Below are 27,467 nucleotides of genomic sequence, written 5' to 3'. Positions count from 1 at the left end.
GTCAGCATTCTAGGTTAAGTGCACTTGTGTAAGCCTGTAACCCGTTACTCAGGAGACAGATGCAGATCGAGCCAGTGTGGGCAACTTAGATCAAAACTGAAAATAAAAAGGGCTGGAACAGTGGCTCAGTGCTTGCCTCACATGCTCAGGTCCTGAGAACCCAGGGTCTTTGAAATGAGTTAAATATTAGCCCTTTTTAATTCTGAGATATTGATCCTCCTGCCTCTCAGCTTTCCAGGTTGTTGGGATTATAAGCACATGCATCATGCCTGGCCTTTTCCTTGTCCCCTCCTTCTGTGCCCTTCTCCTCCTCTTCCTTTTCCTCCTTTTTTTTTTTTTTTTTTTTTATTGTACTAGGGATTGAAACGAGGGCCTTCACATTAAGCTACTTCCCCAGTGCTTTTTTACTTTGTATTTTGAAATAAGATCTTACTAAGTTGCTAAATTCCCCATGCAGGGCTTAAACTTGTGATCCTTCTGCCTCAGCTGCCCAGGCATCCAGCACCTTTTTAAACCGCTAGACTAAGGGAGAGTCTCCCATCAATTTCTCACTCTGTAGTTTTCTCTTTCTTTGAAGTATGAACTTTTATTTACACTCCTTTCCTCCTAATTTTTACATTAAAAAATATATGACATTGAAAGGTTCTTCAAAAAAATTGAAAACAATCATTCATATTCCCACTCCAACAAGTGGGTTCACATTTGGATTTTCTTTTCTGGATACAAGTATTAGATCAGCATGCATATTTTTATGTAATTGTAATTACAGTGGACCCAAAACTTTGATTCTTTTTCACTTATTTTTAAAAATTTATTGAAAAAAGTCAAGGCTTTTGCTTCTAGCGCTACTAACAGATCATCCATGGATACACTGGACAGGCTCAAAATGTCCACCTCGGCCACTAAATGCAATAGCTTTTTCCCATTACTAAGTCTTATCCCATTGGTACCATCCAGAAGCCATGTCGATGATTATGGAGTACATGTGTAGGACATTTGCTTACAGGGAGGTCACACGTTTTGTACCCCTTGTCAGTGACCCTAGATTCCTGTTGGGTGTGTTGTAAACAGAGAAGCCATTCTTCAGGCCATCTGCTCTGAGCACCCCCTTGTTTTCACTTCTACCCAGCATTTCCCCGCTCATCCTGCACAGCCTTTTCCAAGTTGGAGGACTTTTAAAGAGAGGTCAGAACAAAAGTCTACTGGCATCTCATAGATTTCAACGTCGCATTTCACAATTGGGGTGCTGTAATTTTTAAAGCCATTTTATACTGGACATGGGTTTTGTTGATAGTGGTTATACACTGCAAATTATCTAAAGGAAGAAGTCTATCTTTTTTGTATTCCTAGCCCCTAGCAAAGTGCTTCAGTCAATATTTATTAGCTAGATGGACAGATAATGAACAAATGCACATAACAAATAGCTTTAGGCATAACTTCTCTTTTCTGTTGAATTATTCCTGGAAGCTATGAGTCTAAGCTTATTAATTTTTTGGCGCTGTACATTATGGTAATTATGTTCTCCAAATCTAGCCACACCAATATATGTATGCCCTGTGGGACCAATGCAGTGATGGGGACAGTCCCCTGGGGGGTGGGCAGGAAGAAGTGCTGTAGCCTCCCATGGCATGCGCCCCAGTGCAGCTCAGCAAGTCTGAGAGGCCTGGCTTTGCATCCTGCTGAGGACCTCAGGCAGTGAGACTGCGTGGCTCTTCCTTCCCCGTGGCCATAAATCTTTTTTTTTATTTGTCTCTTCCTTCCTTCCTTCCTTCGTTCCTCACCTCTTTCCTCCCTCCCATCCTTCATTCCTTCCTTCTCCCTGCTCTGTTTTCTTTTTCTCCCCCCTCCTCTGTCTTTGCAGGACTAGGGATTGATCACACTGACCTACATCCCTATCCTTTTTAAAAGTGTTTTGAGATAGGATCTCACTGAGTTGCCCTGGTGGGACTTGAAATTGTGGCTCTCTTGCCTCAGTCTCCCGAAGTGCTGGGGCTGCAAAGCAGTTTTCTCAGAGCCTGTTGGACAGGGCGTGGAGCTTACATGGGGCTCGCTGCTCTTCCTTTGTATCAGTTTAGAGTCAGCTGCCAGCTCCTTGCTTCTTTCCTTCTCTGCCACCCTCTACCCACAAGCCAGAAAGCTCTCATGATCTGCAGGGAAGGCACATTCACCACAAATTCCAGCCCATGGAAAGCAAGGAGCTGCTTTTCAAGTGACCCTTGTTTACTTAACCCAGTTATCTCGGCAAATATTTACCAAGCATCTCACAGTACTTGTCTTAGGCACTCCTAGAACCAAAGTCTTAACTGAGCTGCTGCAGGAGAGACCCAAAGTTTTGTTCAGGCATTTGTTTTAGCAGTACCCAGCTACTGTGCCACCAACACAGGGCGTATGAGGACCCCAGCTGAGTGTGGTGGCACATGCCTGTCATCCCAGCACTTGGGAGACAGGCAGGAGGATCACTGTGAGTTCCAGGCCAACCTGAACCACAAAATGAAAGGAGGGGACATCGGGGACACATGCAGATCTGTAACAGAAACTACTGGGATGGGTGAGTGGGAAATGCAGGTGTGAGGAGAGACAAGAGATTTATGTAGGTGCAGCAAACAGTTTAAAGGGAAGATCATTTCTCTGGTTACAACACAGATAATGTCTAGTGTCTACCATATTGTAGAATGTGGGTTTCTCAAGTATGATCCAAGCTGCTTGGTCTATGTGGTCTTGGTCACTACTTTAATTCCTTAACTCGAGGAATTTCCAAGACAGCACTAAAAAAGAAAAGGTTAAAGAACTCATGTGGAACATTCAACTGGAGGCAGAGTGTCATCCTTGGCTTATTTTTAGGGCTGGCCAGCTACCCTGAGATGGAAGCTGTGTATAATACCTCAAGCCAGCAGGTTCTAGGGCTGCCGGCTTCAGGGCAGACTTCATTCTGTGGGTCTGTCTCTCAGGCAGGGGACCCCTCGGGCCCAGGCTCCCTGTAGATGGTTTCCCTCTCCTTAAAAGAGACACAGCAGTCTTGCTTTGCAGCTGGAGCTCAATAAACTGGTGCCTGCATTCTGGGGCAAAAGCATCACAGAGCAACCTGATACGCTACACGACAGGTGCTAGCCATGCCTACTGGATGCTCCTGAGAAAACGAGTTTGGTGCCCAGCAGAGCAGATCTTCTTCCTACAGGATGCAGCTAAGGGAAACACTCTGATTCATTTGTTATTTTTTCCTGACAGTTTAGAAGTGGGAAAGGAATGAGGGTGTGTATGGGACACAAGGCCAACACTGTCCAGAACTGAGGACTGACCAGGTGTTGGGGGTGGTACAGTGGCTGGGCTGGAAGGTGGATGTGACTTAACAGGGCCATGAAGAGTTACATGCGTCCCAGCACAACCCAAAAATAAGCATTGCTTTCCGATGCCGAGGCTACTGCCTAGCTCTACATTGATTAAAACAGACCTTTAAAAGCCATTTTCTCCATTAAAGGCACTATCATTCATTATTTTCACTCTTAGCTTCTCAATTATCTCTGAGGTGTGAAGAGTTACCTAATAGTCAAATCCACATGGGAAAGATTAATTGCCCTGCCCATTAGGGATGGAGCCCATCCAAGCCAGTGGCTCTTCTAGCTAGAATGACTGGAATATTCACTTTGGTTTGGGGGCAGGGGGCGATTTTGGGGGTGGTGGTGCTAGGACCTGTGCACTGAGTTGCATCTCCAGCCCTTTGTAGTTTTTGAGAGGATCTCACTAAGTCACCCATGCTGGGCTCAACCTTGTGGATCCCCCTGCCTCAGTTTCCCAGAGTGGAGCTGGGATTACAGATGTACACAATGCCTGGCAGTGTCTGGGATTGTGAGCTGTGGAAAAATACTGTCACTCACTGCTGTCCTTGGTGGTGACCTGTGCCATGCCATCCTGCTGCATTGGGCCTTTTCCTAATGCTTTCGGAAATGCCATCCTCTGGAGTCCACAACCTTCCCGCCCACATCATTCCAGGTCAGTGCACTTTAGTCAATGTGCAAACAGGATTATGATGACTGTGCAGGGATTGTGTGAGATGTGGCTCAGAGCTGATGCCTAACCATCCTGCAGACCTGCAGAAACTGCTGACATACCCAGTGACTTTGGCTATGGTGCTGGGGCCCAAGAAATAGTCCTGTGTAGTGCAGACCCCCCACTTTTCTAGGTGAGTGGATGGCCCCACCTGGATTGCTGCCAGAAGTCCTCCTGCCAGCGCCTCATTATGCATGAAGACATCTGCTGCAACCTAGTCTAGGGGCAGGAGTTGGTCTTGCCAGGGATCCCTGTGGTACCTGGAAAAATGTCTAGTGGCCTCACCCTCCGGTCACTAAGGAGCCCCCTGAAGCATGTGCAATCAGCTATTGTTTTCCTCTGCACAGTTTGGGGCCTGGATTGTTTCCCATATGCTGAGAAAATGCAGCCTTCCCTAAAAAGTAGCTTCAGTGATTAGCAGGTACTATATTCCTGAACAGCAGAACTTCTAGCTAAGACTAGTAACTCAGTTCTTGGGTGAACACGATAGAAGACTTTATGCCCACTGTTAGACTAAAAGTCATTTCCAAATCCATCCGCATGGCTGCTGAGTGCCAAGAAGAGCACAGATCTCATCACCCTTGGGGAGAACGCCTGCCAGCTGGCATGGTCAGGACCAGGTCCAAACAGCAGGCTCAATCAGAGTGAGTCTCAGGACAGCAGAGCCACAGCACTGGAAAGGGCCTCCCCTGAGAGGTGAAAACACATGGTGGGGAGCACAGAGAACCCAACAGCCAGCAGTCTGTGCTGGCCAGCGTCTAGGATCAGGTACTGAAGGCCAAGCCAAGTTGGGGCCAGATTGTGGAGGGCTTTAAATGTCAGGCTGCAGAATTTATCAGGGAAAGTGAAATGATCAAACAGGTGTTTCAGGAAGATAAATTTGAAGAGAATGTGCAGGATGAATTGGAAAATCTGGAAGCATGGCAACAATTAGGAGCCTCTGAGATTAATTAGGCTGTTGCAGGAGTCCTGTGCAAGTTGATAAGGGTGTAAATGAGCACAGTGGTGGCCGAAAGGGAAAAGGGACAGTTGCAAGAGTCATTGTTAAGAAGCAATGGTTGAGGTTTGCTGTCTGATTGGACTGGGGACCCAGGGAGCTCAAGGAATCAAAGACACCAGAGTTCCCAGGTTGGGAACTGGTAGGATGATGATCAGAGGGAGGAAAGTAGAAGTGGGGGCCGGTCTGGGTGGATGTGACTCAGTTCCAGGAGTAGGAAGTTGCTGGTCAGGAAAGGAACACAGGGCTCATGAGAATGTGGCACTCGCTGATGAACTCAGCACCGTGGGAAAAGGAAATCACCGAGTGCAGCCATGGAGGGAAGCACATACAGGGAAAGAGCTGACCACAGTGGCCCGTGAAGGGACGTCCATGGGAGCAGGGTTCACCTTATGAAGCTAGTTATACAGCTGCATGTTCTCGCCATTAAAACACTTAGACAGAGAAACCCAGGTATCATAGCACTTTGATGTGTCAGTAGGAACTAAATTATAAATTAGTTTGCCCTGAGAACAAATTTTGTTTAAGGTTGATATTGACATAGGAAGACAATGATAAAATGACACAGAAAACACTCTAGCTTAGTGGATTCAAGGAGTCAAGTAATCACAAGAAAACTTGTGACATATCCTAGAGATGACATCTGGCCAGTGATGTTAGTTGATATTGATTTATTCTAATAAAAAGTTAAAAAACCTTCCTGCTGAGGGTACTGGTCAGTAATAAAGTATGTGTTCACTAGGGATAAAACCACAGTTTGATCCCCAACAGAAGAAAAAAAAAATAACTGCTGTATCTGGAGTGCATTATTTTTCTGAATGTTGTAGTCAAAGTAATTCACCAAAGTTTTTTGTTTTGTTTTGTTTTTTAATTATTGGGCATGGTGCACATGCCTGTAATCCTAGCAGTCTAAGATGTGGAGGCAGAAGGATGGCAACTGTGAGCCTGGCCTGGACAACTTAGTGACACCGCAAGACCTTGATGCATGTGCGCGCGCGCGCGCGCACACACACACACACACACACACACACACACACGATGGAGCTGTAGCTCAATGCAGAGGCCCTGGGTTCAATCAGCCTTCAAGATGGTGCTTAGGTGTCTGGGAGGGACTTATATTTAAGTACACATCAGCTCAAATATTTTTGAAGTTAATATGGGAAAGCTATTTAGCAAACCATACTCACTTAACATGTACATAAGACCTCTTTTTTTTTTTTAAACTATGTATCCCTATTTTTTTTTTTTTTTTTGTCTTTTTCCTTTTCATCGGTACCAGGGATCGAACTCACGACTGCCTGCTTACAAGGCAGGCGCTTATGCCGCTGAGCTAAACCCCCAGCCCCTATATCCCTATTTTTTTGACAATCATTTAAGAAACAAAATCAAACACAGTATGGAGAAAGGCTTAGTACACTGCTTGTTTAACATATACAAATCCTGGGTTGGATCCCCAGCACTGGAAAAAAAAAATCTTTGAGTCTAAAAGCTATCTTAAACCTATAAAGAAAAAGACCTTTGTCTTTATGTAACATCAAAATTATTCTTAACATTTTTAGTAAAGAATATATTACTACAGTTTAGCAGCCATTTTTTTTTTTTTTTGTATTTTTATTGGTACCAGGGATCGAACTCACGACCACACGGTTACAAGCAGGCGCTTATGCTGCTGAGCTAAATCCCCAGCCCCTACAGGCATTGTTAATATGACCCTATATTTAGCCTACTTCAGCAATACGCTTTTAAAACACTGTCACAGCAAACAGTTTTAACATTGCAAAAGCAATTAAAAGCCTTCTTTTTGACATCAACTTTTAAAATACAAGAACTTTTTGAAAATTTGAAAAATTTACAAACTATACAAAAGGAATGCATATACAGTACTTGAAAAGACACGAGGTTTAGCCATTTCCAAATTTATATGAATGTGATGAAGCAATCTCTGTAACATTTCATCCATAAAATACAGGCAATGCAACTGCTGCTTCTCATAGCTTGGTATCTTTTCACTCTCAAGTATTTTGAAAATACTGTGTCTGAAAACTTTTAAATGGAGAGGACATCAATAGCATCATAAAGAGAACCCTAAAAATAACACAATATTACAGAACAGTGAAGCAGAGCTGCTAAAACCAAAGGTGGGGCAGTGTTCTTGACGTCCACACACTCTTAACTAAAACTCGGTTAATTCTGCCAACTCAATTTAATTCAAGCGTTGACATTTTAAAATGCTAATACTATCAAGCCTCTTTCAATAATCTTTAAAATATATACCTGGAGTAATGAATACATTATTTAGAAACTGATTTCATTTCTTTGAATACAGGGTCTAGACTGATCTATAGAACCCTGGGGGATTACAGAGATAAAATCAGCACAGTTTCTTTCATTTTAAGTATTTATACTACTAAATAACATGACTAAAAACCATTTGTGAGTAGAAGAATCAGATGGATAATGCTTATTTGGGGGTTATAATGAAAAACAGGTACTCCATTTATTTAACTAAGCGGTCCTGCAACATTTGCATTTTTTAAATAAGTCCAGACCTTTGTGATTTTTGTATCAACTAACATGTCCAAACAGAAATACTGTTTGGAATGGAAGACATAGGACATATTTTCACAAGAAAATGTTATACTAGCTAATTTTTTTTTATCAAATCTCACACACATATGCTGCTTATTTCAGAAGGGGCAGTGGCTAAGAGATCCTTAGGTTCAACTTCTTCCGCTTCAATAAAACTTCAAGTGTTTGGAATGAAATGATCACTATTCGCCAAAAATCCATAAAATATTCACACCAGATAGACCAAGATTAACTCTCCTATAAAGAGAAAAAACAGTTTTAGTAAAATTGCTTGCCAACTATTTAAGGTCTTTTTCTAATAATGAAAACAAGAATCTTTATAAGAAATATATGTTTAATTGATCACTTGTAGGCCTCTGTCTCTCAAACAGTTCTGTTACACTCTGACACAGTACGTTGATCTTTTTGTTACGTGCATTATGTTTGGTTTAACATCTTTTTATACACATATGCAAATTACCTAAGCACACCAAATAGTGAATTCCTAATTCCTAATAGTGAATTAATGCAGTTATGCAAGAAATTATGTTATACATGGTTTATCAGGTGAATAGTGGTAATAGTAATTACTTTCTTAGTTTTTTTTGGTACTGGGGATCAAACTCATGACCTTGTGCTTGCCAGGTAGGCGCTTATGCCACTGAGGTAAATTTAGTTTGTACTCCAGCAACTACTTTTTAACTGCTTAAAATTCAGGTTTGGAATAAATGGATTTATGGAATGTTGAAAATAAACTTTTTACTATCATAACAGATAACAGAACTAATGAAATAATATTAGTAATATTAGAATATCATTTAAATTTTAAAAATGGCCAGAGGGAGAATTACAGTGAGTTTGAGGCCAGCCAGGGCTATATAGTGAATTCAAGGCCAGTCTGAACTATATAGCAAGATCTTATTTCACAAACCTACACCACCTCAAGAAAACCATCAAAATGGAGGATAAAGAGACTCAAGGCCTCTTAGAGAACTGACCTGCTTGACTTGAATTAGGAATTCACTACTAGGTATGCTTTAATGAGTTTGCATATGTGTATAAAAATGTTAAACCAAACATAATGCACGTAACAAAAAGATCAATGTACTGTGTCAGAGTGTAACAGAACTGTTTGAGAGACAGAGGGCTACAAGAGATAAAGTCACTCACAAAACAAGGAATCAACCAGCATATGTCTCACACTGAAGAATCCAAAAAGATCTGCATACCTGGATTATTGGAACTATGATGATCATAACAGAAGGAATAGCTAAAAATGTTTTAAGCAGTTGTCTTTGGGAAAGAGAAGTAGGTTTAGGGTTATAGGCCTGGAACTACTCCTATCATGAACCTTTTTGTCCTAAATGACTTTTAAAGTTATGATATTATTAGTTTTGATAAAAATTAAAAACACAGCTGTTATAAAAAATGCTTCAGGGGCTGAGTGTTTAGTTCAGCAGTGTAAGCGCCTGCTTGGCAAATGCAAAGTTGCGTGTTTGAGCCCTGGTACCAAAAAAAAAAAAAAAAGTTCAAAGCAGGTAATTTCGGTCAGTGTTTTCCCATTTCTTCACACCATTACCAATAATGCAAATCATTAATCTTAATTTGATAGGAAAAATGTTTTTAGCTTTGGCTTGTCTAAACAAGAGGCTTTGATCTGTGATTATTATTTTTTTTTTTTGGTACCAGAGATTGAATTCATGACCTTGCACTTGCTAGGCAGGCACTTATGCCACTGAGCTGAATCCCCAGCCCCTCTATTTATTACTAGTTATTTTTTAGCACTCAGTCTGAGGCAGTGCAGAGAAAATGATAGCGATAAGAAGGAGACAAAATAGGAGGAAGAGGCCTTTAATGAGAGAGCATGGGAGAGGCTGCGAGGGATGCAGAGGCTCTCTTGCTAGACAAAGGGCTGGGGGCTGTTTCTATTTACTCTTATGGGGTGGTGCTAAACTAGCTGGAGACAGTGGAGCAAGAGTGTTATTTTATCTAGGACTGAATTGCCTTTGGCTTAGGCAGGAAGGAAAGGCAGGAAGTCTATTTTGGGTCTGGAGCACCTGAGAAAGAAGACTGATAAGGTGTCTTTGTATGGTCTACTCAACATGTTAGACCTGCAACCATGATGACGGGTAGATTTATGTGGCTAAAAACAGACCTGCCTGGGCCACACAATGAGTTTAAGGTCCACCCGAACAGTGAGACCTTGTCTCAAAAAAAACCAAAAACCAAAACAAATCCCACCAAAACCACACAAAATAGTTCTTTAAAATATATTAAGAATAATCATAAAGTATTTATATAATATTAGTAATATAGCAAATTCTATATTATACATCTAATATATATGTTTGGACATGATTATAACTGTTCTTAGAAACTAGAAAAATGTATTTACTGACATGGAAAAATGCCATAATCTACTGTGAGATTAAAAATCTGGTCTCAGAGTACTAAATTTGGGAATAATACATTTTTAAGCAAAGAAAAACACAATAGATTTTCTCAGAAAGTGGTCTGGAGATATAAATCCAGCACTGTTAAGCCTGTACACCTTATGAAATGTGAACAGAACGAGAACGAGCAGAGTGGTATCTTCACTTTCTATGTTTTAACCTGTTTTACAGCTTAAATATTTCTCTACCAAACACATGTTATTGGGGCTGGGGATTTAGTTCAGTGGCATAAGCGCTTGCCTTGCAAGTGTGTGGTCATGAGTTCCATCCCCAATACCGATTAAAAAAAAAAAAAGTAGAAAAAAACAAACACATATTATTTTTGTAATTAAAAATGCACAAAGAAACTATGTTTGTTAGTTTAAATGGCTCACAAAAGTGACTCTTCTACTTGATCTTCTTATATGAAAAGTATGTATGGTAAAAGTGGCTGATAAATGTTTATCAATTTCTGTCTGACACTTTTGGGCAGGTGGAGGAGGTGACACAGGGTCTTGCTATGTAGTTCAGGTTGGTCTTTTTTTTTCCAGGCTGGTCTTGAATTGTGGCAATCCTGCTTCAGCTTCCCAAGTAGTAGGATTATAGGCATGCACCACTATATCTGGCCTGTTTTACACCTTTTATATCTAATATATTTAAGGTGAGGAGCTTTTCTTTCTCTAGAACAGTGCTGTCCAATAGAAACATAATATGATGCGGGCCTCAAATGCAAATCACATACATAATATTGAATTTTCTGAAGACATTTAAAGAAGAAACAGATGAAATTAATTTTAAGACTATATTTAACCTGATATATCCAAATAGTATTTATGTGTCTAATATACAAAATTATTAAGAAAATACTTTGCTTCTTTTAATATTGTGTCTGTGAAATTGGATATATATTTTATATTGCAGGCATTTCCATTTTATCCATGTTCCAGGTGCTCAATAACTGCAGTGGCCAATGTAATTCTGGACTACCTCTAAATTATGAATAAGATGCCCAGGGTGGTAGCCCATTCCTGTAAACCTAGCACTCAGAAGGCTGAGAAACACTGTGAGTGTGAGGCTAGCCTGAACTACACTGTGAGGCCTTGTGTCAAAAAACAAAACAAAACCCAACCAACCAACAAACAAAACCCCTCAAACCCCCAAAACCTTTTAACAGAGAGATGTGCATAAAGCAGAAATGACTACAGATGCTCTCTGATCTGAGCCCTTCCCTACATTCTGTTAACCTTAAGTGCTTTGTATGCAGAGCTGGACCCAGAGCAAAGGTCTCCAGGCTCATGGATCATGTACTACCAGATTTCCCTGGCTTAACCACAGATCTGCTTAATTCAAGTATTATTTGATGCTCTAAAATTCTACATTATCAAAATCACAATGCTGAAAGTTTGAACTATTTATGTGAGTTCTGTTACTAAGTATGTAAGTAATTTTAACAGACTATTTTTCATTTTAGCATTTTGGGATGGGTACCTTTCTCTCCAAAAGTATAAACAAATTTTTAGAATACTTTGAAATGGAATAGCTCAGGAAAAAAGAGATTTAAAGTTTTAACTTTCAAGTGGCAAGAACCTGCTTTTTGGGAAAGGTCTCCCTATATAGTTTAGGCTGCCACTGAACTCACTATGTGGCCCAGGTTGTCTTCGAACTCTTAAATGATCATCTTGCCTCAGCCTCTCAAATGCTGGGAATTACGGGTGTGCCTACCATGCCTGGCCTGTTTTTTATCTCTCAGTGATGTGGTCCAACTGCTTTTTATCAGTAAGGAAAGGGAGGTTCTGAGGAAATAAAGAACTTGCCTAAAACAGAAGAGCCCACTCATGACAGAGCTGAGGTAGTACTAAAAGCGAAATCCAGGGTTCAGTCCACAAATCTTTTGTTATGTGATGCTACCTTTTATAGAATCTTAACACAGACAGAACAACAGAAAGTACTTGTGTGTGTTTTTAATTTTTTGAGACAAGGTCTTGCTATAACCTTGACTCACTGTACAACCCAAGAGGGCCTGAATTTGATGGGTCCTCCTTCCTTTGCCTTGTGAGTGCTAGGATAGGTGTGCACCACTATGTTTGTTAATATATACATTATTTTTTTTTCCTGATCTTTTTGTAACAAGGTCTCTCTATGCAGTTTGGGCTGGCCTTGCATTTACTTTGCAGCTCAGCCTGGTCTAGAACTTGCAATAATCCTCCTGTCTCAGCCTCCCAAGTGCTGGGATTACAAGTGTGTGCCACCCATCATGCTTTAAAAACATACTTTTAAAGCATACTTACCCAAGCATTCCTGACTCTTTTGTCTTTATGATGTAGAGGAACATTAATAATGTATGAAACATATTATTTCTGCCCTAGAACCAAGACAAAAAAAAGACAAGACTTAAACTAAAGTGAAAAGATTCAACCAGGTAGGTAAATGCAGTTCTAAACAATTCGCATCCCATACGCAGATTGCCACACAACTCAGATTTTCACACACTTATTTATTAAACAAAGTACCTATCCTTTGGGCTAGGAAGTAAGAACAATGGAGCAAATAAGAAAGAAAGGATCCATGTAATCAAAAAATTTATCATCAAATAGAAAAGGCAGATAGTAAATTAAGGGTTCCAACAGAGCACGTGGAATCTTGCGACAGGTGTGAGATGCTATGGCAGCAAAGGAAGGCATCTTCTCTAGACTGCTGAGGGGTGCACTGTTTCTTTCTTATTTTCTTTTTTCTCTTTTTTCCCTATCTTTAATTTTGTTTTTTTTTTCAGATAGGGTACCACTATGCAGCCCAGATTGATCTTGAACTCGCTATCTTTTGCCTGTCTCCTGAGTGCTAGGGTCACAGTTTTGTGCCACCACCCCTGGCTCAAGACTTTAAAGTCAAAACCTAAAACATAAAAAGAAAGCTAACACACTGAGTAGGTTTCACAACTGGGAAAAGCATCCAGTAAGACCTATTCTGGGGGCTGAGGATTTAGCTCAGCAGCATATGCGCCTGCCTTGCAAGCAGGCAGTCATGAGTTCAATCCCCGGTACCGATAAAAAGGAAAAAGACAAAAAACAAAACAAAACAAAACAAGACCTATTCTGAAGTTGGTGGCCCTGTGCACTACACACAAATAATGCTGTATTTCAGCCAGACATGGTGCCACACACCTGGAACTGGTGTCTGAGGCAGGAGGGTCACAAGTTTTGGGTCCAGCCTAGGCAACTGAGTACACCCTTTTTCAAAATAGAAAAAATTAAAAGTGTGGGGTATGGGGCTATACCTCAGTGAGAAGGCTATAGGTTCAATCTCTAGTATGCCCAAAACCAAACCAAACCAAAACAAACAGCTCTTTCCACAAAACTAACACATCAATAAGAGTGTTAGGATAAAAGAGCTTTTAGATATTCTTCAAAATAAACATGTTAAATATATTTTATCTTATAAGGATCTCCTAGGTATCAACTGCTAGCTCTAAAATCTAACTATTATATGTAATTATTGGTCTATAAAAATGCTAACTTAGGGCTGGGGATTTAGCTCAGTGGCTTAAGTGCCTGCTTGGTAGGCAAAAAGTTGTGAGTTCAATCCCTGGTACCAAAAAAAAAAGCTGACTTACATTTTCAAATTTTACCAATTAACTTCTAAGAGTTAGCTATTTTAAACTGTGCTGCTTTAAACATTATAGCACTAATTTTTAAAAGCAGTGTGTAGGAATATATAAGTAATTTCAACCTACAAAAAAAAAAAGATCAAAATTAAATTTTCTAAAAGGTAAAATTACATCCAAATGTTAATCACAGCTGTCTCTGAATAAGTGATTTTTCTTCACATTCTTTTGGGTTTCTGGCTGTACTGGACACTGATGTCAGGGTTCTGCACTGAGCTATATCCCTAGCCCTTTATTTATTTTTAAAATTTTACTTTTTATTTTAAGACAGCATCTTCAGATGGGGCTGGAACTTGTGATCCTCCTGGCTCAGCCTCCTGGCATAATAGTATTACAAGTGTGAGCTACCACATCTGGCTTTTTTCTTTATACTTTTGCAAGTGAAAACATTACTTTTATAGCGAAAAGAAAAGAATAATAAAATAATGAAAGACATTTCACCTAATTTGAAAAGCTTAATATTTTTTCTACAAATAAGAGAGTCTAATTTTAAAAACAGTATCAAAGTAAGTCATCCATCCAAGCAGCAATTTCTATGTATAGAAAATACCTTTGGAAGATTGTACACATGGCGCTGGTAGATGAGTTCATAATGTGGGGGGTTGATAGCACTCTGATAAATGCAGAAAACATTCTCATTTGTAACATCTATAAAAAAGATATTTTACATTAAAAAATGAAATCACTGGGAGACTGCATGTGAAAAACTCAACATGTTCTTTCAGAAGTTTATACCTGGCTTATTTGGTGTCTGAACAAAATGCTGAGATGTAAATGTTTTTCCATCAGGATACTTAGGGTGTGGAGGTAATCTGGAATCGAGGTAGGTACAAAACACATGCATAATTATCTGAAGGGGAGAAAATAGTTGGGCTAAGTTAGCTAAGATGCAACGCTTCAAACATTTACAAAGATTACAATTATAACATTTTTTTCCTAAAAAGGGAGCAATAAAAATCCTTAAGTAGCTATTTAAGATAACATTTATGGAATGAAAGATAAAAATCCCCTAATTCGGGGCTGGAGAAGTGGCAGAATGCTTGTCTAGGCTGTGTAAGACCTGGGTTCCATCCCCAGTACTGAAGTGAGAAAATCACAATGCAAGAATTAAATTTATTGATACATTTTAGGTACACAGAATGATCACATTCCTTATAGGTAATTTGTATCTGTACATGATATAACTTATTAAATCTTTTTAATCAAAATTATTATTTTTTTGGTAAATCCCTGACCCTAATTAAAATTATTAGTTGTGCGAAAGTACTCACAAATATAATCTTTACCTCTCAAACTGTAAAGGAATTCACTGGGTTTAATAGCTGAAGTCAGGCCTAGTTCAAATAGTTAACTCAAAATTTAACTGAAAAAGTTATCTGCCATCAAACCTACCTACCTGTCCATCCATCCATGCTTTTATCCATCTTTTTTTGCTTACTGGGAACTGAGCCCATGACTTTACACATGCTAAGCAAGCACTCTATTACTAGCTACGTCCTCAGATCTTTTTAATTGCCTATGCTGGCCTCAAACTTGTGATCCTTCTGCTTCAGCCTCTCAAGCTAACAGGTATGCACCACCACACCTGCTAAATCATTCTATATTTTGATAGGAAAGTTTACTTTCTATATGTAAAAATATGTAATATGTCAGCCTATAAAGTAACCAATTATCTGTGTGTAACAGAAGGAGATACAGGGGTGGAGGCGGTTTAAACACCAAACTTCTATTCCCTAAATATTTTATTTTCATTTTTGCTTTTTTATAGCAATCCTAGAAGAGCAGGTCTTTGTTTTCTATTAAAGGGATCATTAATACCTCCCATACAGTTAATTAACATAAAAAACAAGATAAAACAGACATCTACCCAATACTCAATCTGAATATTTAAAAACAATATTTAAAACATTTAAAACTTGTTATAGTTACTACACAGGTCATAAAAATTTTTTCACATTTAAAAATCAATAGCTTGGCTGGGGAAAATTTACTCAGTGTCACAAGCATCTGCCTGGCAAGCACAAAGTCATGAGTTTGAATTCCTGGTACCAAAAAAGATTAAAAAAAAAAAAAAAAAAAAAATCAATGGCTTTTTAATATACCAATAATGAACTACCAAAGAAAGAAATCAGGAAAGTAATTTCATTTGCAATAGCTTAAAATGTGTGTGTGTACCTTACCGAGCAGACCAAAGATGTCAAAATTGCAGAACAATCTGGGCACAGTGATGCATACCTGCAATCCCAGCACTTGTGGGAGGACCACCATGAGTTTGAGGCCAGCCTGGGCTCCACAGTGAGTTCAAGGCCAGCCTGAACTACAAAGTGAGACCCTGTTTCAAAAGTCACCCCCCTCAAAAAAAAGCAATCTACAGATTTGATGCATTATCAATTAATATCTCTCTCTCTTTTTTTTTTAAAATTGGTACCGGGGATCGAACTCACGACCACTTGCTTGTAAGGCAGGTGCTTATGCCGCTGAGCTAAATCCCCAGCCCAATTAATATCTCAAGACATGCTTCATAAAACTAGAAAAAAATCTTAAATTTCTTACATAAGTAAGCACATAAGACGTAGAACACTCAAAGCAATCCTAAACAAAGTGAACAAAGCTAGAGACATCACAATATCCAGTTTCAAACTGTACTACAAGCCACAACAACAAAAATAGCATTGTATAGGCACAAAAGTAGACATATAGACCAATGGAATAGAAAACACAGAGGCCAATTCACACAGTTACAGACATCTGATTCAACAAAGGAGAAAAATATACACTAAAGAAAAGGATGATCTTAAGGCTTTTGTGGGTAAATGGAGGCAGCTTGAGACTCTACTCATAAGTGAAATAAATCAAACTCACATTTATAAATCTCGTACTGTCTCCTTAGTATAAAAAATAATAAAAAATAAAAATCTGAAAGGGTAAGAAGATCCAAAATATACAATAGATACTGCAATAATGAAAGGGAAAGCAAGTGCTCTAAAGGACAGAACAACTAGGATAGAGGAAAGGAAGAAAGGAAGGGAGGAAAAGATTACATGTATGTTGGTAAACATATACAAATGTATGTATGTGTATATATACTAGATAAATAACTATACTACTAACCTCTGTTAGCTCATCAAAAAGAACAGTTTGTGCTGTCACTGTTTGACTGATCACTTTTGTGCCTGGATTTTGTAACCTGAACAACTACTTCTAAGATAACAATATGCAATATATTAACTAGTGTTAATTCCCTACTTTAAAAAAAATTTTTTTTACCATTTTTATCCTTTTTTTGTTTTGTTTTTTAAAATAAAAAAAGAAAAAGAAAAAATATACGGTAGAGAAATAATAGCATCTTAAACAACTGTGCTGGGAAAACTGGATATTCTCATGTAGAAGACAGAAACTATTTCTCTCTCATCCTATACAAAAATCAATTCAGAATGGATCAAAGACATAAGTATAAGGTTTGAAACTTCAAAGCTGCTAAAGGATGATAGTGGAAACACTTGAGATCATAGGCACAGGCAAAGACTTCCTTAATAGAATTCTAACAGCATAGGAAACAATGGCAAAAATCAACAAATAGAGCTACATTAAATTAGAAGTTTCTGCCCAGCAAGGGCAGAGTGAAGACAGCTTAGAGAACAGGAGAATATCTTTGTTAGTTACAATTCCAACAGAGGATTAATACCTAGCATATATAAAGAACTAAAAAAAAAAGCCAAAAAAAGCAAATAGTCCAATCAATAAATCAATTGAAGACTTTTTAAAAGAAGAAGTATAATTAGCTAATAAGTATATGAAAAATGTTTAATATCTTTAGCTATCAAGGAAATGCAAACCAAAACCACATTGAGATTCCTTATCATTAAGAATACCAAAAAAAGGTGAGAAGAAGCAGCAGCAGCAGCAGCAGGGAAGTGATGCAGGTCTATAACCCAAGCACTTGGGAAGCAAAAGGATCAAGAGTTGACTTAGGTTTTTGTCTCAAAAAGTAAAAGAGGGTTAGGGATAAACCTCAGTGTAAAAGTCCTGATTCCCTGTAATGAAAAAAAAAAAAAAAAACTCAAAAATGCTGGAATCTTAGTTACTTTTCTTGAGGCTGAGACAAACTGCCTAACATCCAAAGTTAAAAGATAGGTTTATTTAGTCATGGTTTGTAGAGGTTTCAGCTCATAGTTAGCTGCTCCCAGGCAGGGTGGCATGGCAGAGAGGCATCACAGAATAGCAACAGCCCACGGCAGGCAGGTAGTAAAGAGCAAGCAAGGGACAGCTTGCAGCTCTTTCCATCTCTTGTATCTTATCAAAGCTACTTAGAGCAAGTAGCACTCACACACCTTTAATCCTAGTGCCCTTGATCCTAGCATTGCACCATGAATCAATTTCAGTGTTACATACTCCAAATACAGCTGTGGGGAGGACATCTAGACCCAAGCCATAAGAGATGGGGTGGGGTGGAGGGAGAAAGCAATTCTTTTAAACTGCTGCTAGGCATGTAAATTAGTACTATTCACTATGGAAATCAGTATGGAGGTCTATCAAAAGACTGAAGACAGAACTACCATATGACCCAGCTACAGCACTCCTTGGAATATATGCAAAGGAATTAAACTCAGCATACTATAAGGATATCTGCATACCCATGTTTACTGTGGCAAAATTCACAATAGCCAAGATACAGACCAGCCTGGGTGTCCATCAGAAGATGAATGGATAAAGAAAATGTATACACAAATGAGAACAAAATTATGTTATTTGCAGGAAAATGGATGGACTGGACCATGTTTTCCTTAATGTGTAAATCTAAAAAAGATGACATGAAGTAGAAAGCAAACTTAAGGGAAAGAAACACATTAAAGTGAGAATAAAAAAGGACTATAAGCACCAGATGTGGCAGCACATGCCTATAATCCCAGCATCTGGCAGGCTGAGGCAGGAGGATTGCCATGAGTTTGAGGCAATCCTGGGCTACACAGTGAGATCCTGTCTCAAGAAAAACCAAAGAAGGAGTACAAGGAAGGGTAATAGGAGATTTAAAAAGTTATTAGTTATGTCTTTATGAGATCATGATGCTGACATGAATTTCCTGAGGCAAAATGTATTAAGTGAAACAGAAGGCTAAAAAATAGTATATACAGCGCTGCCAACTTTTTATTTTAAAAAATGTGTGAATGTATAGAGATACCAAGAAATTGCCTAGAATGGTATTCACTTAACTGTATTAATCTGTCCCTGGGAGTGAGATGCTAAGCATATTTTTTTTATTATTAAGAGGTTTTTGAGTTGTGCTGCTATAAAATGTTTTCATTATGTTAATTAGCTTGACTGTGATGATCATTTCATGACATATATGTATCTTAAAATGTGATGCTGTAAACTGAAGAAGGTATATAGGATTTTATCAATTATACTCAATAAACACTATGAAAATAACACAATTTTGAAAAACTCTTCAATGCATGAGAACTTTTATGCTCTTTGATTTGGCAAATTTGACACTAAAAATCTTTTTTAAAGGGATAATCCCAAATAAGAAAAAATATACATTGTGATATTCCTTGCCATATTATTTAGAATAGAAAAACAAAAATCCCTTTCCCACTGCAAGTTTCCAATCTTTAAGTATAATATACGAGAACAGTTATGTGATAGTATATAATACAAAAATACCAAAGTATTACAAAATTTTTTAAAAGGGCAGAATATATGGATTACAATGATGATAAAAGCATTCAAAAGTAGCTCCATCTATGCAAAGGTAAAAAAAATCACAAATATTAACAGTGGTTGGGTTAACATGTTGGTACTGTGGTACCATAATTCATTATTTGTATCTTGGTATGAAGTTATTTTTCATAATTTTTTTTAAACATATGACTCTAATAACAATAATATTAACCTGAAAAAAGAAAAATACACATAGGGACTCACAGCAGAATCAGTGGGCAGGTCAGTATCCCACTTCCGTCCTTTGAAGTCTCCACCTCTGTTCCATCGAAATGAGCTCATGCAGCCTCCCTGAGAAAGTTCTGTGCAATAAAAGTAAAATTTTAAAAAGCTAAAGATCTGTAAAAGAATAAAAAGATAAGGAATACCAACAAAGGAAAGCACATCATTATGCAGAAAGAATCAGATAAACCCAAAATGTGGACAAATCTACCATTAAGAATTTTCAAAAAGTCACTGGACTGGGAAATGAGTAGGGATTACCCATTGATTTATAAAACTAGTTTTATTTATAGTAATCTTATACTAAGTTTTAAGGGATAGTAACTACATTACAGTAATATAAAAGCATGTTCTTCCCTTTCAGATGGAATGTATACTGAAAAGTAATGACATTTCCAAAGCAGTAAAGAGGCACAGCACACATACAGGGATGGAATCGAATGTGGTGCAGCGTTTCTGTGGTGGTATGGGGTTCACTATGCTTTTTTTGAGACTTATGATAATTTTTATTTATTTTAAAATGAAAAAAGAATAAAAGGGGCTGGGGATTTAGCTCAGCGGCATAAACGCCTGCCTTGCAAGCAGGCAGTCGTGAGTTCGATCCCCGGTACCAATAAAAAAGGAAAAAAAAAAAAAAAAAAAAAAAAAGAAAAAAGAATAAAAGTGATACAGAATTTTGAAACCAAACAACAGATTAAAAATGGTTAACATATTGTGTATTGCTTATATTCTTATTTTTTTAAATTGGTACTGGGGATCGAACTCACAACTGTGCACTTGCAAGGCAGGCGCTTAAGCCACTGAGCTAAATCCCCAGCTCCCCATATTGTGTATTGTTATCTTCAAAGTGGTTTAGAGTACAAGATACAGGCGTGCAAAAAAAATGATTAGACAATGAAAGCACAAACCATTTTTTTGTGTGTGTGTCTTTTTCCTTTTCATTGGTACTGGGGATCGAACTCACGACTGCCTGCTTGCAAGGCAGGCGCTTATGCCGCTGAGCTAAATCTCCAGCCCCACAAACCATTTTTTATGATGAACAAATTGGTGGTATAGTTATCTATCTTGTTGTGTACACACACACACACACACACACACACACACACACACACACACACATATACAGTCTTTTCCCTTCTTTTCTCCTTTCTCTTATCCCAGTTGTTCTTTTCTTTTGAGCAGTTTCTTTCATTTTCATAATATCTATCACACTTTGGATCACTTTTGGATAATATCTATACACTTTGGATCTTATTTACTCTCACTTTTTTATGCTAGAGAGACAACATGATGTTTACGCATGCATGCCCAATTTATTTCACTTATGAGTATGGTCTCAAGTTGCATCCATTTACCTATGAGTCTCCAGTTTATCCTTCTTTGTGGCTTGGTAGTATTCCACTGCATTTTTTTATTTATTTCTCGACTGATGGGCATTTGGGTTGTTTCCAGGCTCTACCTATTACAAATTGCTATAAACATGAATGCTTTCGTATAATGTTTTCAATAATTCTGGGAAAATACCAAGAGGAACAGCTGGATCAAATGGGACCTTGAATCCAGTTTTTTGGGAATCTCCACCTTGATTTCCACAACTACTATGTTCTTTTTAATACTTTTATATATCTGATGTATGATAATTTCTATATTTAAAAAATTGTGAGCTGGGTATGGTGGCTCACACTTGTAATCCCAGCACTTGGGAAGCTAAGGCAGGAGGACTGCCACAAGCTCATGGCCAGTGTGGGCAACATAGTGAGTTCAAGGCCAACCTAAACTGTATACTGAGACCCAAGATCAAAGACAAAAATAAAAACAAAAACAAAAACAAAGTGTGTGTTTATTTATTTATTTATTTTTTTTTTTTGTCTTTTTCATTTTTATCGGTACCAGGGATCGAACTCATGACTGCCTGCTTTCAAGGCAGGCGCTTATGCCGCTGAGCTAAATCCCCAGCCCCAAAGTGTGTGTTTATAAAAACAAACTTTTTTTTGGATGAGCAAAGCCTTGTTGTCTATCAGGCAATCTTGCCAAAATATCTGAACCTGCACTTACAGAAAGTACACAAGAAAGGCTGGGAATACAGCTCAGTAGTATAAGCTTGGCAAGTGCAGGGTCCTGAGTTCAATTCCTGGTACCAAAAATCCCCCAAAAAACAAAAACCCAAAAACCACAAGACAGAGCAGTGTCTAATACAGTGGATATATTCAGCAAAACCCAGACCATGTGAAAGTATAGGACAAACAATCCAATTTCTTTGACAAATACATTGCAAAGGTCAGAGGGAAGGGATGGCCAAGAAACCTACTTTTTTTTTTAAATCTTTTTATCGGTACCGGGGTATCGGTATCAGTCTTTTTCCTTTTTATCGGTACTGGGGATCAAACTCACGACTGCCTGCTTGCAAGGCAGGCACTTATGCCGCTGAGCTAAAACCCCAGCCCCAAGAAACCTACTCTTAAACTTAAATATATCAACTTATTTAAATCCCAATTTAAGCAATACTAAAACCAGTACTAACACTTTATGAGAAGGTTGGATGTTTGAACATCGACTGAGTATTTCATGAAACAAAGAAAGCATTTAAAATATTAGGTCTAAGTGGGGCATGGTGGTTTATACCTAGAATCTCAGCTACTTGAGGCTGAGGCAGGAGGATCACAAGTTTAAGATCAGCTTGGTTGATTTGGCAATACCCTGTCTCAAAATAAATTTTTAAAAAAAGGGTTGGTGATGTATGTAGCTTAGCATTTCTGGGTTCAATAAATACCTGGGGGTGGGAAACATGTGAAGCTGTATGGTGGTTTTTTGTTTGAGTTAGGGTCTCACTGTGTAGTGCAGGCTGGCCCTGAGCTCATTTATGTTGCCCAGGTTGGCCTCAAACTCAGGGTGATCTTCCTGCCTTAACCTCAGATTGCTGAGGAATTACAGACATGCACCATTGTGTCTCCCCATAGTTACACTTTTTTTTTTTCTTTTTTATTAATCGGTACTGGGGATCGAACTCATAACTGCATGCTTATACCGCAGGCACTTATGTCACTGAGCTAAATCCCCAGCCCTTTTTTTGGTCTCGTTGAGACAGGGTCTTGCTATGCAGTTTCAGGCTGGCCTTGAGCTCATTTTGTAGCCCAGGGCTGGTCTTAAACTTGCAACATTTCTCTTGCCTCAGCCTCCTAAGAGCTGGGATTATAGGTGTGTGCCATCATGCCTGGATTTGGTTAAACATTTAAAATTTTCAAAAAAAAGTTTTTGTTTCTTTTTCTAGATGGATTTCATTTATAAAACCCAAATGTCACGAAAAAGCTCTCACATTTTCCCCTTAAAATCAATAATTACCTTTGATCCGTTCAAACAAGTACTCTTGATTTGGTGTGAGGTCTAGATACTGCACAATTGCATTCAGAGTCGGAATGAGAGGTGCTTTGACCAGGGCAGCCTGTTTCAAGCTAGTAATACTAGCCTCTGTTCCAACAAAACACAGAACATAGATTATTCATGATCAGAGTCTGAGAAAGAATTTAACATGCTTTTGTTCAAACAGCTGGGTCCTCCTTGCCTTCAGTCTTTTAATGAGCCAGTAATCTTCCCTGACATACTCAGATTTTGACCTTCCTCTGGAAACATTAGTGATAATACCTTTCTGTGTTCTTCCTCCACAGCACTCACCACTTTATGTTATATCTTATCTACCAGAGAGAAAATGGGAGTGAGGGCAGAATTCGGGGTCAGTTTTCCTCACTGTGGAAATACTTATAACAGTGTTTTAAATCTTGAAAGCCCACTATGCAAGGAAATTAAAAAGTAAAAATTAAGAAACAAAAAATATTTTGAAATGTTTAACTTTACTAGTAACACCCCCTGCTGGGAAAAGGCATTTCTTGTATATGCTACATAAAGCTAGAATCTAAGCTGTTTATAGGGAACTTGCATTTAAAACTTTAAGACACTCACATATGTTGAGCTAACTTAAAAGCTGTACTTTTAAGACTTTATCCTAAAAAAATGTAGTATGTACACAAAGACTTAGGTGAAAAAATATTCACTACAACATAATTAGTGATAGTAAGAAGTCCCTACATTTTAGATAACAGAGATCTGCTACTTAAAATATAAGACAAATAGTATTAAACAGAGCTATAATCTAGCCATAAACATAGTGCTGAAGAATATTAGCAAAATGGAAATATAGAGTGCATATGTCTATGTGCACGAGTGTATGTAGAGGATGCAGGAGACAAAACAATATGATTTCAATTAATTAAAATATATAATTTTATGCCTCTATATCTTTCTAAATATGCAACTTCAATTTCTTACATTATGTGATAACTTACTTCCTCCAAACATAAGTGGTGTGATTAAAGTTATAGTGCTTATCTCTGGAAGCAGTGACAGTCTTCTATTTTATAATTGTTGGCAGGCAGTATGGGGGATTGAGTCCAGGGCCTTCACAATGAACTACATCCCTAGCTCTTTTATTTTGTGACAGGCAGGGCCTTCTGAAGCTGCCTACACTGAGCCTGAACTTGCAATCTTTCTGCCTCGGACTCCCGTAGTGCTAGAATTTACCACCACACGTGGCTGAGCAATATTCTTGGTGCATTTTGGTTCTTTCCAAATTTTCTACAATGAACACATATACCACTTTTATATTAATAAAACAATGCTATTTATTAGAAAGCACAACAATAAAATGTTGCGATGCGTATTTTTAGAGCTCATAAAGAAAAGCTCAAAAAGGACAAGCAGAGGTTCATGTAACATTACCAAGGCCAAGAAAATGCGCACTGTGGCTCTGTGCACTGGGCAACAGTAGCCTCAACCAGAAAATGGGGCAGTCAAAGCCAGCTCTTAAGCTTAATGTGAACATCTATAGTAACAATTAGAAAATACCTGGATATTCAATAAACACACTTTATGGATAGGCACATCTATTCTTTTTTTTTGATCTTTTTCCTTTTTATCGGTACCAGGGATCGAACTCATGACTGCCTGCTTGCAAGGCAGGTGCTTATGCCGCTGAGCTAAATCCCCAGCCCCGGCATACCTATTCTTAACCCAAAGAATAAAGAATTATTAAAAGATACCTAAAGAATATGGAAAAGTGCTAATTTATAATCCAAAATGCTTATATTTCAAAGAAAAATGTATTCTCTAGAAGGAGCTAGGGACTAAAATATTCCTTATGTTTTTAAAATCTAATTACTTAACAGTAAATAAACTGGTACAGATGTTTTAGGCAAATTATATAATATCTTACTTTTATTTTTAGCAGATATGAATTAAAAACAGGGATTTTGAATTATTATTTTATACATATTTGACTTCTTTACAGGCAGGGTCTTGCTGTGTAGTTAGGCTGGTCTTGAACACACTATATTGCCAGGTTAGCTATGAACTCAGTTATCCTGCCTCAGCCTCTCAAGTGCTGGGATTACGGGGGTGCGCCACCATACCTGGCTTCATATATACTTTATACAATGCAATTAATATCGGAAGAGGTTTGTCTAAAATAAAGAACACATACAACTGAAAAATTAAAAGACAACACAATTTAAAAATGAGTAAAGGATCTAAAAACAGCAGTAAACATATGCAAAGGCATTCAATGTTACTAATGGGTAGGTAAATGCAGACCTACACTACAGTGACTAAAATGACTTCCTGAGATGCACAAATGACTGCCCGAGATGCACAGTTAGCAGGTACTGTGGTGAGATGCAGAGAACCCGGGACCCTCACATCCTGCTGGCTAGGATATGAAACGTTACAGCTGCTTTAGAGCAGCCTGGCAGTTCCTCAACAGGTTATGAATAAAGAGTTACCATTTGACTGGTGTACTCAAGAGAGATTAAAATGCTAGTCTGCATAAACACTTGTACCTAATTGTTCATAGCAACATTATTAATTGTAGCCAAAAAGTAGAAATAAGCCAAATGGCAATTAATTCATAAATGGATAACGAACTGTGGAAGAAGCATTTTGAAAACTTGGCCATAAAAAGAAATGAGTAGCAGAGCATGGTGGTGCATGCCCACAATCCCAGCACTCAGAATGAGGCGGGAGGATTGTTTGGAGTTCAAGGCCAGCCTGGCTACTAAGCAATACCCTGTCTCAAAAAAAAAAAAAAAAAAAAAGGAAAAAAGTCAAATATTGTTAAATGTTGCTGATGTATACTACTACAAAGTAGCTCTAAGCAGGATTTAAAAGTAATCATCTGGCTTTCTATGTTAATTTGTGAATCTGTCCCAAGCCTAGGCCCATTGTCTGGAGATGGGCAGTGGATTCATAGTAAGTGAACCTCTACGAATCACTGGTCTTGGCTGAGGCCTATAGTGGCCTATGATGTCCAAAGGACAAGACAAGACCACAGCTGAGGAGCCTGGCTCCCCACCCCCCCCAATTAACTAGATAAAGACTGTAGCTGCAGGCATCTCAATTCAGCAGTGAAGGTGAATCTGGAGATAAGACAGTTCTCCTAAATTAACATAATTTATGACTTGGAGAAGTCCTGCAAAACACTCCCAGTTTCCCCTGTTTTCCACTCTAATCCTTTCCTTTGTTTAAAAAAACAAATAAATACTGGCCGCCAGAGAAGTTCTGTCTCAGGCCCCAGAGAATATCAAATTCTAGTAGAGGGTTTTGATTCTCCTGGACCCCTAAAATCATACCACTTGTCTCTTTTATGTAAGCCTTTGCAGTTTACTCATTTGGGAAGTTGCAGACCTGATCAGTTCATGATATGCTACCAAACAGATGAAACTTAAAATGAAGTATACTAATAAATACTTAGTCCTCCCTACATTTGAAGATAACAAAAGAAGTTGTTAAATAGCCCATTACACGAAGATATTTTCCATTTGGCTGGTTTATTAAAAGTAAATCAAATGCTAGGCTCTAGTCCACATACCTCCTATCTGCAGCTCTGGACAACCCATTCGTCTCATCTGGGTGCTGACGGACTCAGTCTCTTGTACAAGTGGCACTAATATTGTCTCATTGATCCACTAGGAAGAAATGAGGTTTAGATTTTGTATGTGTAATTCCAAAGTATTTCTTAATTATTTTCGTTTCTAGAAGCAACTCTATGAATTTGTCTTACATTTGAATATGAACAGGACTGTCAAGTGCAGCGAGAGAGAATGGAAGTAGCAGCTACCTAAAGGCTAGTGTTAAATATACTACTGGGGCAAGGGATTTGGCTCAGTGGCAGAAGTACCAGGCTGGCAAGCGTGAGATTGTGACTTCAATCCCTGGTACAAAAAACAAAAACAAAAACAAAAAACATGTATGAGTGATGATTAAATTGTTTTGGGAGCTAGGGATTTAGCTCAGCGGCATAAGCACTTGTTTTGCAAACATGTGGTCATGAGTTTGATCCTGGCACCAAAAAACAAAACAAAACATTGTTGTTTTGGCTACTGGAAATTGAAACCAGGGCCTTCACACTGAGCTACATTTTCTGGCCTACTCCTTTTGAAACACAGTCTAAAACATTTGTCTTAGCAGATGTCTACTTGTGATCTTCCTGCCTCTCCCTCCCATAATGCTGGGATTATAGGTATGTGCCATCTCATATGATTGGAAGTATTAACTAAATTATATTTTCAAAGCATATGTGTCCTTTCTTCTAAACAAAATAACTTTCTATAGGTTAAATTAAAAAAATAATTTCCTTCAATGATTATTTTTTTTTTTTTGTCGTTTTCCTTTTTATTGGTACCAGGGATCGAACTCACGACTGCCTGCTTTCAAGGCAGGCGCTTATGCTGCTGAGCTAATTCCCAGCCCCCAATGAGACAGTTTTTTAACCTTACAGAAC

The 27,467-nt window shown here is 38.4% G+C and overlaps 1 protein-coding gene and 1 non-coding gene across 3 annotated transcripts in view; both read right to left on the bottom strand.

Moving 5' to 3' along the window:
• Window positions 1–983: 983 nt before the first annotated feature.
• Window positions 984–1,110, bottom strand: LOC111758437 (small nucleolar RNA SNORA11). Its single transcript, XR_002792612.1, has one exon. It is a non-coding gene; the product is annotated as a small nucleolar RNA SNORA11 (small nucleolar RNA).
• A 5,510-nt stretch (window positions 1,111–6,620) lies between these two features.
• Window positions 6,621–27,467, bottom strand: part of Tmem209 (transmembrane protein 209) — a 41,110-nt gene continuing 20,263 nt past the window's right edge. For both annotated transcript variants that reach the window (XM_003475194.5, XM_013158416.3), the window contains exons 9-15: window positions 26,556–26,652; window positions 22,982–23,107; window positions 19,625–19,722; window positions 14,435–14,549; window positions 14,250–14,347; window positions 12,330–12,403; window positions 6,621–7,867 (exon numbers count right to left, since the gene is read on the bottom strand). In XM_003475194.5, coding sequence (XP_003475242.2) covers window positions 7,813–7,867; window positions 12,330–12,403; window positions 14,250–14,347; window positions 14,435–14,549; window positions 19,625–19,722; window positions 22,982–23,107; window positions 26,556–26,652 — 663 coding nt within the window. In that variant the 3' untranslated portion in view covers window positions 6,621–7,812. The remainder of the gene's footprint in view (window positions 7,868–12,329; window positions 12,404–14,249; window positions 14,348–14,434; window positions 14,550–19,624; window positions 19,723–22,981; window positions 23,108–26,555; window positions 26,653–27,467) is intronic.

The sequence above is a fragment of the Cavia porcellus genome, unplaced genomic scaffold (genome assembly GCF_034190915.1).
Source record: "Cavia porcellus strain 051 isolate PalLab524CR breed Dunkin Hartley unplaced genomic scaffold, mCavPor4.1 scaffold_2, whole genome shotgun sequence".
Classification (NCBI taxonomy): Eukaryota; Metazoa; Chordata; class Mammalia; order Rodentia; family Caviidae; genus Cavia; species Cavia porcellus.
The sequence above is the reverse complement of the archived record's forward strand: the minus strand, read 5'-3'. Positions and strand labels throughout refer to the sequence as shown.